The sequence below is a fragment of the Nyctereutes procyonoides genome, unplaced genomic scaffold, assembly GCF_905146905.1.
Source record: "Nyctereutes procyonoides isolate TBG_1078 unplaced genomic scaffold, NYPRO_anot_genome, whole genome shotgun sequence".
Taxonomy (NCBI): Eukaryota; Metazoa; Chordata; class Mammalia; order Carnivora; family Canidae; genus Nyctereutes; species Nyctereutes procyonoides.
The window spans coordinates 12,512,794-12,526,695 of NW_026575151.1; the positions used below are offsets into that span (position 1 = coordinate 12,512,794).

Here is a 13,902-nt window from a genome sequence, read left to right on the forward strand (position 1 = left end):
TTCCAGTGGTGTCCAAGGAATTGAGGTTTTAAATTTTTTGATCTTTTAAAAAATATAATTCTGAATGCATGAGTTTTATTAAATTGAATGTGCTTGAGTTGGTTGCATTTTTTTTTTTATGCTCAAATTGTCAGTTTTGGCCAACATGAGCCCTTAATTTCAACAATAATTTGGTCAATTTTTTTCTTACCTCATTGTTTAGTACTCCTTATTGCTTCTGCTGGTTTATGTTCCTCTTCCTCTTTACCAGAGATTTGCATATGCTGTTCATCTTTGCCCCTACATCATGGCCTGGCTGACCTCTTCCTTTATGCCTTAGTGAATTTCTAGTGGAGCAGCCTTCTCTTGACCTTCCGCGCCCCACTTGATTAGCTCCCTCATTTAGTACTCTCATAGCCTCTGTACTTCTCTGAGGAATTTACCACAGTTGTTACTATTTGTTTGATATGCTTTCTGTTTACCACTCTGTCCTTAGTCTTTAGCTCTGTGTCTGATATTTAATGGATACTCATTCGTGAATGAAAGTATGTATTTATGTAGGAGATATAAAACCTGGAGAGACTATGTATTGTCAGAAAAATGTAAGGGAAAAGAGCTTTTCAAGGAGGATGTGTGTTCAATGAAAGTTGAAGATTTTTCTTTGGGAGCTGAAGGAATAATCAACAGCATGAGGGCCCTGGGAAGGTAGAAAGGTATGAGAAGTCTAATATATTAAGGTTTGAAAAGAATGTTTTGGATTTTGTAATTTGAGCTCATCTATTCCTTCCAGCTAGTGAACTCTGAATAGACTAGTATGGCTGTAATCTAGTTTGAAGTGTAAAAAGGAAGCTAAATGTAAATCAGTACAGATCATAGTTTATCTCATTTAGAAGTTGAGATAAAGTGTAGGAATTTTTCTTGGCAAAAGCTACAATAAATAGCTTATTGAGCTTTTAATAAGGATTCAAATCTTCTGGCTTCTAGTCCATTTCTTTTTTTTTTTTTTTTAAGATTTTTATTTATTCATTCATAGAGATGCAGAGAGAGAGAGTAGCAGAGACACAGGCAGAGGGAGAAGCAGGCTCCATGCAGAGAGCCTGACGCGGGACTCGATCCAGGGTCTCCAGGATCACGCCCTGGGCTGCAGGCGGCGCTAAACCGCTGCGCCACCGGGGCTGCCCTTCTAGTCCATTTCTTTACAATTTTTGTATGTGCCCATTTGGAAATTAATACTGTTCATCTGGAAGGTAATAGACCCTTTATAGCCCTGTAGCAGCCCCGATGATCTTGTGGTATTTAGAATCTTTAGACCTGAAAGAAAACTTAAATATCATCTAATATAGTAGCCCTAAAACTCAAGAGCATTTGGTGTTCATGATTTTTCTCTTACCTATGTACCATTTGTATTATTAAGAATTTTCTTTAAGTCAATTTACTTTTAAATATTACATTTATTTTAAAAGGAAGATTTGTACTACTGCTATACATGGAAAACCAGTATTATTTGCTATAAAGGCAGGATAATTGAAATTAAGTACACAGAAGATGTAATAATGTTTATAAGTTCTAATTAATACTTTTGCCTTAAGCTCTGACCTTTAGACTTTTTTCCTTTGATATAATATGAGCTAAGCAGGTGTTTGTGAGGCATTAAAAGCAGGCTAGCATTAAACTGAGACTTATTTAAAATATATTATCAGAAAATTAAAAGATTTTTTTTGTTGTTGTGTGAATTAGTCCATAATTAGTAAACTGTTGCCTGACAGCTATAATTTCATATACTGGGGATATTTACCTCCCACTTTGGAAATACTGGCCTGATCTAACAACTTTACCCTTTCTGTTGGAGAAATTGTAGCACAGAGAAGTGACTTACCAAACCTACACACCCTGCTAAGGTTTTTAGCTTAGAAGCCTAATGATTAGTTCAACTGTTCTTTTTACTGTATATTTTTTCATAATAAGAGAAGGAAAAGTGCTTGATATTGATAAAATACTGATACAATGATTCTTTTTATTTTGTATCCTCCAATTTGTATTTATTATATACATATAACAGCAATAAAGATTTAAGAACCAATTCTGCAACTTCACTAACTTTACTTTTCCATATCATATCCATTCTTTTTTTTTTTTCTGTTGACGTGGGTCTAATAAGGAATCCATCTAGTGTACTGGTAATGGAATTATTTGTATTAAAAAGATAATCATTAGAAAAGTAAGTTTAACATTATAAGGACTGCCCTAGTATATTAGTTTCCTAATGTTGCTGTAAGAGTATCACAGACTTAGTGTATTAAATTCATATTTATTATTTTACAGTTCTGGAGATTAGAGATTCAGAAATGGGTTTCACTGGGCTAAAATCAAGATGTTGTTGGCACGGCTGTGTTACTTTAGTCTTTCTCTGCATTTCCTGGCTTGTAGCCCCTTCATCTTTACATCACTTTGACTCTGACTTCCCCCTTCCCTCCTTAGGACCTTTATAATTGTGTTGAGCCCATTCTGATAATTCAGGATAGTCTGAACAAAGTCTCTTAATTTAAGCACATCTACAAAGTTTCTTATGCTGTGCAAAGTAACATATTTACAGATTCTGGGGATTAGGATGTGTGTGTGTGTGTGTAGGGGTGCGTTATTCTGCCTACCATACCTAGGATCTGAATTGATTGATTCTTTTTTTTTAAATACTAATTATGGGGTACATTTCTAGCATTAGGTGGTCTCTTCAGTCAGCCCACACAAGCTCCTACCCAGTCCAATCAACTGATAAATACTGCAAGTGCTCTTTCTGCTCCAACGCTGTTGGGAGATGAGAGAGATGCTATTTTAGCAAAATGGAATCAGCTGCAGGCCTTTTGGGGAACAGGAAAAGGATATTTCAACAATAACATTCCACCAGTGGAATTCACACAAGAAAATCCCTTTTGCCGATTTAAGGTATTAGTATTTCTTTTGATCCTCACTTGAGTGTGTGTAAAAGAGAATATGATACTGTATTTAAATTATAGAAAGAGAGAAATTGCTTGGTCTTTAGTACTCCTTGAACATGGTGCAATTATACTTTTGTTTTAAAGATTTAGAAGTTATTAAATTGAAGTGATTTCTTACATATATGTGATTAAAGGTGACCAGAATATGAATGAAGGAAGGTGTGATTAGAATGTAATTTAAAACTGAGGAAAAAATGTTAACAGAAGGGGAGTGGTCTGCTTTGCATCTATAAAGAGAGACCCAAAACAAGAATTTAGTGATAATTCATCTAATATTGTCCAGGAAAGTACACCCTGGCCAGCAGACAAGAGTATAAGTTCTGTTTGTCACTATTATAGCTGCAGTTAAAGCCATTAAGACAGTTTAATCTATTTGCTTTCTGATTTCCATGCCTACCAAACAACTTGCCTCTCATTTGAATTTGACTTCTCAGAGATTCTGTTTCATCAGCAGTGAGAGTATTTAGGTCAACTTGATGGGATTTTTTTTTTTAAGATTTTATTTATTTATTTGAGAGAGAGAGTGCACACCATAATCAGGTAGGGGCAGAGGGAGAGGGAGAAGCAGAATCGCCACTGAGCAGAGAACCAGATGTAGGGCTTGATCCCAGGACCCCAGGATTGTGACCTGAGCTGAAGGCAGACACTTAACCAACTGAGCCACTCAGGTACCCTGATGGTGTATTTTTCATAACTAATGTATTACAATCTAGTTTATACTTCAGCCACTTTTTTTTTAAGACGTACAATTTTTTTTAGAGAAGAGCACACACATGTGCAACCTGGGTGAAAGGCAGATGGAGAGAGAGCATGGGGCCTGACATGGGACTGGATCTCATGACCCTAAGATTCTGACCTGAGGGTGGTGGGGAGGGGCAAGGAAAGAGGGACAGAGAGAATCTCCAGGATATTTCCCACTGACTGAGGAGCCCTACACGCAGCTGGATCCCACAACTCTAAGATCATGACCTGAGCCAAAATCAAAAGTCAGATGCTCAATTGAGTGAGCCATGCAGGTGTCCCGGCCACTTTTCAATGGCAAAAAAATCACTTTTTGTTGCCTAGGTCAGTGTGTAATCAATATGTATGTAAGCCTGTGTTTGAAGCTTCAAGGCTGAGGATCAGACCCTTTTCAACATGGTTAAATGACAAAAAGTGACTAGATTATCTTATTAAAAAATATCTCTTTATCTCATCACTCTAACAAAAAGTTTATTTTTATTTTTATTTTTTTTATTTATGATAGTCACAGAGAGAGAGAGAGAGAGAGAGAGAGAGAGGCAGAGACACAGGCAGAGGGAGAAGCAGGCTCCATGCACCGGGAGCCCGATGTGGGATTTGATCCCGGGTCTCCAGGATCGCGTCCTGGGCCAAAGGCAGGCGCCAAACCGCTGCACCACCCAGGGATCCCCCTAACAAAAAAGTTTTAAGTGTATTATATAGTTGAAATTATAATACTTTTGTTAAGTGACTAAGGGCTATACCGTGGACATAGGCTGAATATAACTTTTTTTTAAGTTGATGTATAACATACAAATGGCAAAATGAGAACTAGTCTAGAATGAATTTAAGTTCTTTAAAAGTTGCATTATGGGGTACCTGAGTAGCTCAGGTGGTTAAGTGTCTGACTCTTGATTTTGGCTCAGGTCATGATCTTGGACTTGTGGGATGCAGCCATGTGTAGGGCTCCTCAGTCAGCAGGAAGTCTGCTGGAGATTCTCTCTGTCCCTCTTCCCTTGCCTACCCAAATAAATAAATAAATAAATAGTTTCTTTTTTTTTTTTTTTCTTTTTCTTTTTAAATTTTTTTTATTTAAGGATTTTATTTATTTATGAGAGACACACACAGAGAGAGAGAGAGAGAGAGAGAGGCAGAGACACAGGCAGAGGGAGAAGTAGGCTCCATCCAGGGAGCCCGTCGCGGGACTTGATCCCGGGTCTCCAGGATCAGGCCCTGGGCTGAAGGCGGCGCTAAACCGCTGAGCCACCCGGGCTGCCCTGTTTCTTTTTTTCAAGTTGCATTATAAATGGTGACAAGAGAAAAGGCTTCTATCTAAAAGAGTAATTCTTTAGAAAGGTATAGTATGTCATATTTAATATTATGTTAAAAACTAACATTTTTCATAAAGTTTCATATTACATGAAACCATAAAATGATGTATTCTTTACAGTAAGTTTGACAGTGTTCTATTTTTAAAATATTTATATTCAGAAAAAAAAGTATAGTAAATCATTTATTTGTGTATCTAAAACTTAGTTTAAGATTCCGTAAGTCAGGGATCCCTGGGTGGCGCAGCGGTTTGGCGCCTGCCTTTGGCCCAGGGCGTGATCCTGGAGACCTGGGATCGAATCCCACGTCGGGCTCCCGGTGCATGGAGCCTGCTTCTTCCTCTGCCTGTGTCTCTGCCTCTCTCTCTCTCTCTCTCTCTCTCTGTGTGTGACTATCATGAATAAATAGGAATTAAAAAAAAAAAAAAGATTCCGTAAGTCATGGGGCACCTGGGTGGCTCCATGGTTGGGCATCTGCCTTTGGCTTAGGTCGTGATCCCGGAGTCCTAGGATCGAGTTCCACATCGAGCTCCCCAGAGGGAGCCTGCTTCTCCCTCTGCCTGTGTCTCTGCCTCTTTCTGTGTCTCTCATGAATAAGTAAAATCTTAAAAAAAAAAAAAAGATTCCATAAGTCAATATAGCAAAATAAATTAGGTCTTGGTCCATGACTTTTGAAACAGTCATTTTTATAATGACATGCAGAATTGTTTCATCAGAATTCAGGAACACTCAACAATAATGAATATTGAAGTTCTTCAGAGAAGATGCTATTTGGTTACTGTTAAAGAGGACATTTTAATTTCACTATAAGTTTATATTATCCTTGGGTAAAATGGTTTCTTTATACTTTTGTCATGACCTGGGGCACAGTGTGGTGGGAAGAATCATTCTCTTCATTAGTAGATATTAAACTGTTTTCCCTGTTTTAGCAGGTATTTAAGGTATTAATATTAAACATCTGATGTAAAATCTGTACATTTTTAAAAATTTTGTTTACTTTGTCATTCTACAGGCAGTAGGATATAGTTGTATGCCCAATAATAAAGATGAAGATGGGCTACTGGTTTTAGTTTTCAACAAAAAAGAAACAGATATTCGAAGCCAGCAACCGCAGTTGGTAGAATCATTGCATAAAGTTTTGGGAGGAAACCAGACACTTACTGTAAATGTAGAGGGTATTAAAACATTGCCAGATGATCAGTAAGTATATGTTAAATATATTTATTTCTGTGTGCCTTGGTCCAAAGAGAGTGATCCAACAGCATTTTTGTTGATAAAGCACAAATTAAATCTTAAAGCAGAATGTTATCACTCAACTAGTGATTATTCAGTATTTATAGCAACATTTGTTTAAAAGCTTTTTTTCTTAATCTTGGAGTTCATTTTTTTTTCTTGAATTTTTTTGTTTTTTAGAGGTGGGAAAGGCAGAGGGAGAGAGAATCTTGCAGGCTCCATGCCAAGTGTGGAGGCCAGATGCGGGGCTTGATCTCACAACCCTTATATCTTGACCTGAGCTGAATTCAAGAGTCAGACATTTAACTGGCTGAGCCACTAAGGCGCCCCTTAATCTTGGAGTTCTTAATTTATCAGATGCTAATAATTCTTTAGATTTTTCATTCAGAAACAGGAAGAAACAGTAATCATGGCTGTGTATACAAATCAAAGGCCACAAAGATGTTACTGGAAAGTTTTAACTGATGACTGTTTATGCTCCTTCATGGATAAATATGACTAATTTACTTTGTCTTCTGTATAATTTTTACACTTAGTGGCAAAAACATTTACTTGGGGATATTTTGGGTTAGAAGAAATTATTATTATTAGTGAGATATAATATGTGAGATAAGCTTCAATAGGATCTCTAAAGTACTTCTCAATTCTGGAAAAGATAGTAATGTTTACATAGGACTTTGCAGCTAAGCAAACCTTTTACAAATATTAAAATGTCTGTCTCATTTTAATTTTATTGTTATCATTTAAGTTGATTTGTAAGTGAACATAATATTAAATAAGTAAGGGTTCCTCATTTTCCAAGATTTAAGAAAATACTCTTTTAATTCTCTAAAATGACAATTTCTGAATTCAGCTAGCACCTTTCTGAAATCACATGCTGCACTGTTACTGAGTTGTATCTATGAGTTGTGTGCTGTTGTATAACTTGTTTATTTTTCCCCCAGGACAGAAGTTGTCATTTACGTTGTTGAACGCTCTCCAAATGGTACTTCAAGAAGAGTTCCAGCTACAACACTATATGCCCATTTTGAACAAAATAATATAAAAACACAGTTGCAGCAACTTGGTATAACCCTTTCTATGACTAGAACTGAACTTTCTCCTGCACAAATCAAACAACTTTTACAGAACCCTCCTGCTGGTAAGTTTTTAGTCACAGAGTTGAGGAAATGAAATATTTAGAAATATATAAGCTTCCTCTATTTTGGAATGTGTTAGTTGATTATTAATAAAACCAGTGTTTATTATGTCTGCTAATTTGGGACAAAGTTTTAAATGTTTTTATTGTATGTATTCATTTAGCTTTTTTATTATATAGCTAATATGTTTGTTAGAAATTTTGGAAAATATACAAAGAAAAATGGTCCATAATCCATCTACCCAAAGATAATTCACTACTAATATTTTTATTTGTTTCTAACTTATCTCTTGTTCTGAGTATTCAAGTAAAATCTAAATGTGTTCTCATAAGGGGTACCTGGGTGGCTTAGCAGTTGAGCATCTGCCTTTGGCTCAGGGCGTGATCCCAGGGTCCTGAGATCGAGTTCTGCATTGGGCTCCCCGCAGGGAGCCTGCTTCTCCCCTCTCTCTGGGTCTGCCTCTTTCTCTGTGTCTCTCATGAACAGATAAATAAAATCTTTAAAAAAAAAATGTGTTCTCATTGAAAAGGATTATAGATGGCATAACTAGATGGACTGTATTACAGACCCTCTTTATCTCCTTTGCACAGAAATAGCTACTACTAATGATTGTACTCTATTAGTCCTTTATTTTTTTATTTTTTTTTAAAGATTTTGTTTATTTATTCATAGACACAGAGAGAGAGAGAGAGAGAGAGAGGCAGAGACACAGGGAGAGGGGGAAAGCAGGCTCCACGCAGGGAACCCGATGTGGGACTTGATCCCGAGTCTCCAGGATCACACCCAAGGCTGCAGGCGGCGCCAAACCGCTGCGCCACCAGCGCTGCCCTCTATTAGTCCTTTATCTGTGATTTTAATATAACATATATATATATGGAAATCCTTTTAAAAAAAGGATTCTGCACTGTACATCAATTGCAACTTGCCTTTTCAGCTATACTATTTCTTAGTAATTCCTTTTTTTTTTAATTTCTTTTTATTGGAGTTCAGTTTGCCAACATATAGCATAACACCCAGTGCTCATCTCATCAAGTGCCCTGCTCAGTGACCATCACCCACCCAGTCACCCCCAACCCCCCCCACTCACCTCCCTTTCCACCACCCCTTGTTCATTTCCCTGAGTTAGAAGTCTCTCATTTTCTGTCTCCCTCTCTGATACTTCCCACTCATTTTCTCTCCTTTCCCCTTTATTCCCTTTCACTATTTTTTATATTCCCCAAATGAATGAGACCAGATAATGTTTGTCCTTCTCTGATTGACTTACTTCACTCAGCATAATACCCTCCAGTTCCATCCACGTCGAAGCAGTGCTTAGTACTTCCTATCCCATGTCAGTAAATGGAAGTATTCTTTTTAATCTACATGGAATACCATGGATGTACCTTACTTCACTTGAGTTATGTGTCATTTCTTTTTATTATTATAAACTGTGCAGCAATTAAATATCCTTGTAAATATGTCTTAGAACAAATAGGTGGACATGTATTTTAGATCTCTGGTAATGAAATTTTTGAGTCAAGATTACGTATATTTTATGTATTATTAGATACTGCCAAATTGCTCTCCACAGAAAGATGTACACACTGTAACAGGAATGTGTTATTTTCATATTTTTCATTTTGTATAGCATTTTCTTACTTTGATCTGTTTGCCAACGAGATTATCAGTCATTTTTCACCACTCTGCAAAAATCACTTTTCATTTGCATTTCCCTGATTTCTAGTAAAACTGAGCATCTTTTTGTATGTTTATTAGCCACTTTTGTATCTTTTGTGAATTAAGATTTCAAGTAATCCATTTTCAGTAAGTGTTTTTGTCTTCCTTTCTGATTTATAGGAGCTTTCTACATTCTGGAGGTTAATCTATTATCCTGTAGGTTATAGGTATTTCCTTTCAATCTATAATTTTTTTTTAAGCTTTATCCTACAAAAATTTTCATTTTTGTAGTGGCCATATTTGATAGTCATTTTTCATTACAGCTCCTGGTTTTTTTTTTTTTTTTTTTTTTTTAATCTTACTTTAGGAAGGCCTTTCCCATACAGATATTTAAAAGATGGAGAATAGTTTTTTGTTTATTTTGTTTTCAGAAAAATTTCTCCTTTTTGATAGGTGTTGATCCCATTATCTGGGAACAAGCCAAGGTGGATAACCCTGATTCTGAAAAGTAAGTGTATCTTCAACTTATTTTCATATAAGAACTAAAATTGCTATCAGGGAAGCAAACAAATGCCAACCATTTATTATATTTCTTACACTTGAGGTGAATTTTTTCATTGCTTTTTAAAGAATGTTGACCCCTGGCTTGTTCAGTTGGTAGAGCATGGGACTCTATCTCAGGGTCATGAGTTCAAGCCCCACATCGGGCATGGAGCCTAATTAAAACATAAAAATTTGCTGGTAAGGATGTATAGTATGGTGAAAACTTTGAAATCTAAACTTTACTTGTTTGTAAGATAAGGTTGAATAAAATCTGTAGTTTAATATTATGATTTTATAGTCACTGATCTGCCTTTGAACCCTAGAAATTTATTGTGAAATTACATGAATGTGGTTATGAGAATTCTAATTTCTTGTACTTTGTAATACTCATAAAAAACTTTAGATCTGATAAGTTGGCCACTTGAATTTCCTCAGGTTAATTCCTGTACCCATGGTGGGTTTCAAAGAACTTCTTCGAAGACTGAAGGTTCAAGATCAGATGACTAAGCAGCATCAGACCAGATTAGATGTAAGCATTTAACTTCATTCTCTGCCTCTGGGAATAATAAAAGAGATTATGCACACTTCTTTTTACCATGTGGATTACTGTTTTATAACAACATAGTATATGCTGCAAATTAACATTTACAGTTTTGTGCAACTACTTAATATAGTGCCTCCAAAATCATGTAAATCTGATTTGATATATTTTAACAATGAATTGAGAATTGTTGGCTTAGCATTGTTATTAGGCTGTTATTTCCATTTCCAGCCAAGGAATGCATGTTACTTAATTAAACACTCTTATTTATGATGCCTTACCAAAATGAAGGCTACAATTGTGATTCTTTGTTGGTATAGTATAATTGTAGATTAATGAAGCAAACTTAAATTATTGAATGCTTAAATCTCTTAATATCTTTCTAAGTAGATCTTAATATCTTAATAATATCTTATTAAGTAGACTGTAATCAAATACTTAAAAGTTACCTTCAGATTCTCTGATGTGATATAACCTGTTGATTCAGTCTCAATAGTGAAAAGCTTACTGCTTTAGGAAGTAACCCATTTCATTGTGTCAGTTAACTCAAATTGATATAAATTCTTTTGCTTACATTAATTCAGTATCTGCCTAGGTATAATTTATACCCATTTTCTTGGGCATTAATTTGCAGGTGATCGCTGTGCTTCCAATGGTAGCACTACAGATATTTGAACATCATAATCATTTCTTCCTTTTTAGTATTCTCTTCTCTGGCTATAAATTTAAGCATGGTTTTTCATGTGACATGATTTCCAGAGCCCTGATTATCTTAGGCTGGACACTGAATTTATCAGCATCACTTTTAAAATGAATTGCCGCAGTACTTACTATAAGTAGGGTATGACCAAAGTTCTTCAAAGTAAGACCAAAGAAGGTATTACCTCTATTTGTGTTAGTCTTAGTAGAGGTTTGTCAATTGAACAAAGTTTGTGGTCTCATTGATTTTTTTCTAATATTCTGTTTATAATTTCATTAATTTCTGTTTTTAACCATTTTCTTGATTCTGCTTGCTTTGGGTTTTTCTTTTTTCTAGTTCCTTAAAGTAGCAGCTTAGGTTATTAATTTGAGACTTTTCCTAATATAGCATTTAATGCTGTTAATTTCCTTCTAAGCACTGCTTCAGCTGAATCCTACAAGTTTTCATAATGTTAAATTTTCATCTCTGATACATTCAAAATATTTTCTAATTTCACTTGAGAGTTCTATTTGTTTGAACTTTGATTTCTAGTCTAGTTCTCAGAAAACTTTGTATGATTTCACTTTTAAAGTTTTTAACCTACATGCCTTTGAAAAGAATGTGGATAAATGTTCTCAGGTGGAGTTTTCTATTAGTGTCAGTGAGATCTAGTTGGTAGATTGTTTAGTTCTCTATTGTTGATTTTTCTGCTCACAAGTTCATTGTGAGAGGAGAGTTGGGAATCTCCAGCTACAATTATGGATTTGTCTTTTTCTCCTTTGGGTTGTTGGTTTTTGCTTTGTGTATTTTGAAGGTCTGTTTCTTCTTTTCTGCCTTTTGTTTTTTGGGGACACTTTTTAGCATTCTAAAATTTTTTAATTTAATTAGTTTTTAATTTAGTGTCATTTCAACAATTTTAAGTGATTGCCCTAGGGCATTTCTCAGTGGGGTTGAAGGTGGTGTTTTGTCCGTGGGGGCACATTTGGCAATGTCTAGGGATTTGGTTGTTAGAACTGGGGGTGGGGTAGGGTGGTGCTACAGGCATCTACTTAGTAGAGGCAAGGATGCTGATAAACATCCTAGTGTGTAGACGACAGTGCCTCTGCAACAATTATCTGGCCCAAATTAATACAGCAGTCCCCCCCACCCCCCGCCCCCTTATCCACGGTTTCACTTTCCGTGGTTTGGTACTCCTGGTCAACCGCCATCTGGAAGCAGATGATCCTCCTTCTGACAAATCATCAGAAGGTCAATAGTAGCCTAATGCTGTGTCACAATGTCTACGTCATTCACCTCACTTCATCTAATCGGGTAGGCATTTTATCATCTCACATCATGAGAACAATGGTGAGTACAGTACAGTAAGATATTTTGAGAGACCACATTCCTGTAACTCTTACTATATTACAGTTGTTCTATTTTATTGTTAATCTCCGTATGCCTAAATTATAAATGAGGCTTTATCATTTGTATGTCTGTATGTATTGGAAAAAAACAGTAAATATAGGGCTTGGTACTATCCGTGGTTTAAGGCATCCATTGGTGGTTGTCCTCATGGATGAGGGGGGAACTGCTATAGTACTGGAGTTGAGGAAACCTATAATATCTAATAAAACACTAGATATTATAGTGTATCTCCTATACCAGTGGTAATAGGCTTTTCTTGGAGCTGTCAGCATGATGCTTGCTTCTCAGTTTTGGACTTTGTTGAGACAGGAGGGGGTATGCCAGAGGTTGGGGACTGTGGTAACTCACCACCAGTTTAGTGGCACTTCAAATTCAGTATCTTCTTCTGCAGTCCGCTTGCCACTATTTTTCAGAGTCCTCAAGTAGTTGCCCATGCATTCTTTTCAAATTTTATAGCTATATTAAATAGGAGAGATAGAATGGCATATACCTAAGTCCATTTTTGTTACACTTAACTTCACTCAATTTCAGGAGTTCACCGTTTACTTAGATTTTAATCTCTAGTCTAATTATATTGTTCAGGTATCTCCTATTATCTCTCTGCTTAACTCTGCAGTGCCCTTAGTTGGACAGAAAACTTTAATGTATGATATCCACTAGTAAGCCCTTGTTTTCTTCTTGAAAGTTTGCTCAAGAAATCATTCTTTACCCCAATGTCTGAGAGTCTCTTACATTTTTTCCTAAAATTTTAGAGTTTAACCTTCCACATTTGGGTCTTCTAGCCTTATGAAGTTCAAGTTTGCATAATAAGTGGTATGAACCCAACTTTATTTTTCTGCAGTGGGTCAGATTTTCTAACGTCATCCATAAATAAAATCCAATGTTATTTTCCCCAATGATTTATCAAAGCATTTATCCAACCAGGTTTATATATATACATATATAATAATATATATAATAGACATGTTATAGACATATATGTACATATATAAAATCATATATGATTATATATATGATGATTATATATATAATGATTTTTTATATATATATATATAATCAGTTAAATCACTTTAGATTTTTTTTTACCTTGTGTCTTTGTAATGTATTTTGGCGTGTGATAGAGTGAATCTCTGATCTTTGTTTCAGAGTTGTTTCATCTTTATGAATCTTTACTGTTCTATAACAGTCTTAGAATTAGTTTGTCAAAATGCTAGGATTTTAGTTGGAAGTGCAATAATGTATGATTTGTAGAGAACTGAATCTTAATTATTCCATTACGAACATGTTTTTTCTTTACTCATTGAGGTCTTTACTCATTGAAGTACTATCCTTTGAGACAGCTTTAAATATAGTTTCCTTAAAAACCTTGTGCAAAAACAAAACAAAACAAAAACCTTGTGCATTCTTCCTTGGGTTAATTTTTAGATTGCTTTAGTGTTTGTGAATAAATACTGAATGGTAACATTTGTATTTTTTCTGTTATTGCTGGTTTAGAAGACCACTGGTAGTTTCTTGTGTCTGGAAGCCTGCCAACTTTTCAAAACTGGGGTGGGGAAAGTGCCTAGGTTACATAATATAAAATATTGGTTACCTACTTTTGTTCCTTCAGCATGGCCTGTCACTGGAAAGTTTCAAAGGTGACACTGTCCAGGTGGACATACTAAATTTGTCTTGCACAGTAAAA

The 13,902-nt window shown here is 35.6% G+C and overlaps 1 protein-coding gene across 1 annotated transcript in view; it reads left to right on the forward strand.

The window, feature by feature from the left end:
* The window catches only part of NUP54 (nucleoporin 54), a 32,243-nt gene that overhangs the window by 9,403 nt on the left and 8,938 nt on the right, over nt 1-13,902 (forward strand). The window contains exons 4-8 of the mRNA XM_055313079.1: nt 2,693-2,919; nt 6,033-6,220; nt 7,198-7,394; nt 9,502-9,556; nt 10,027-10,120. Coding sequence (XP_055169054.1) covers nt 2,693-2,919; nt 6,033-6,220; nt 7,198-7,394; nt 9,502-9,556; nt 10,027-10,120 — 761 coding nt within the window. The remainder of the gene's footprint in view (nt 1-2,692; nt 2,920-6,032; nt 6,221-7,197; nt 7,395-9,501; nt 9,557-10,026; nt 10,121-13,902) is intronic.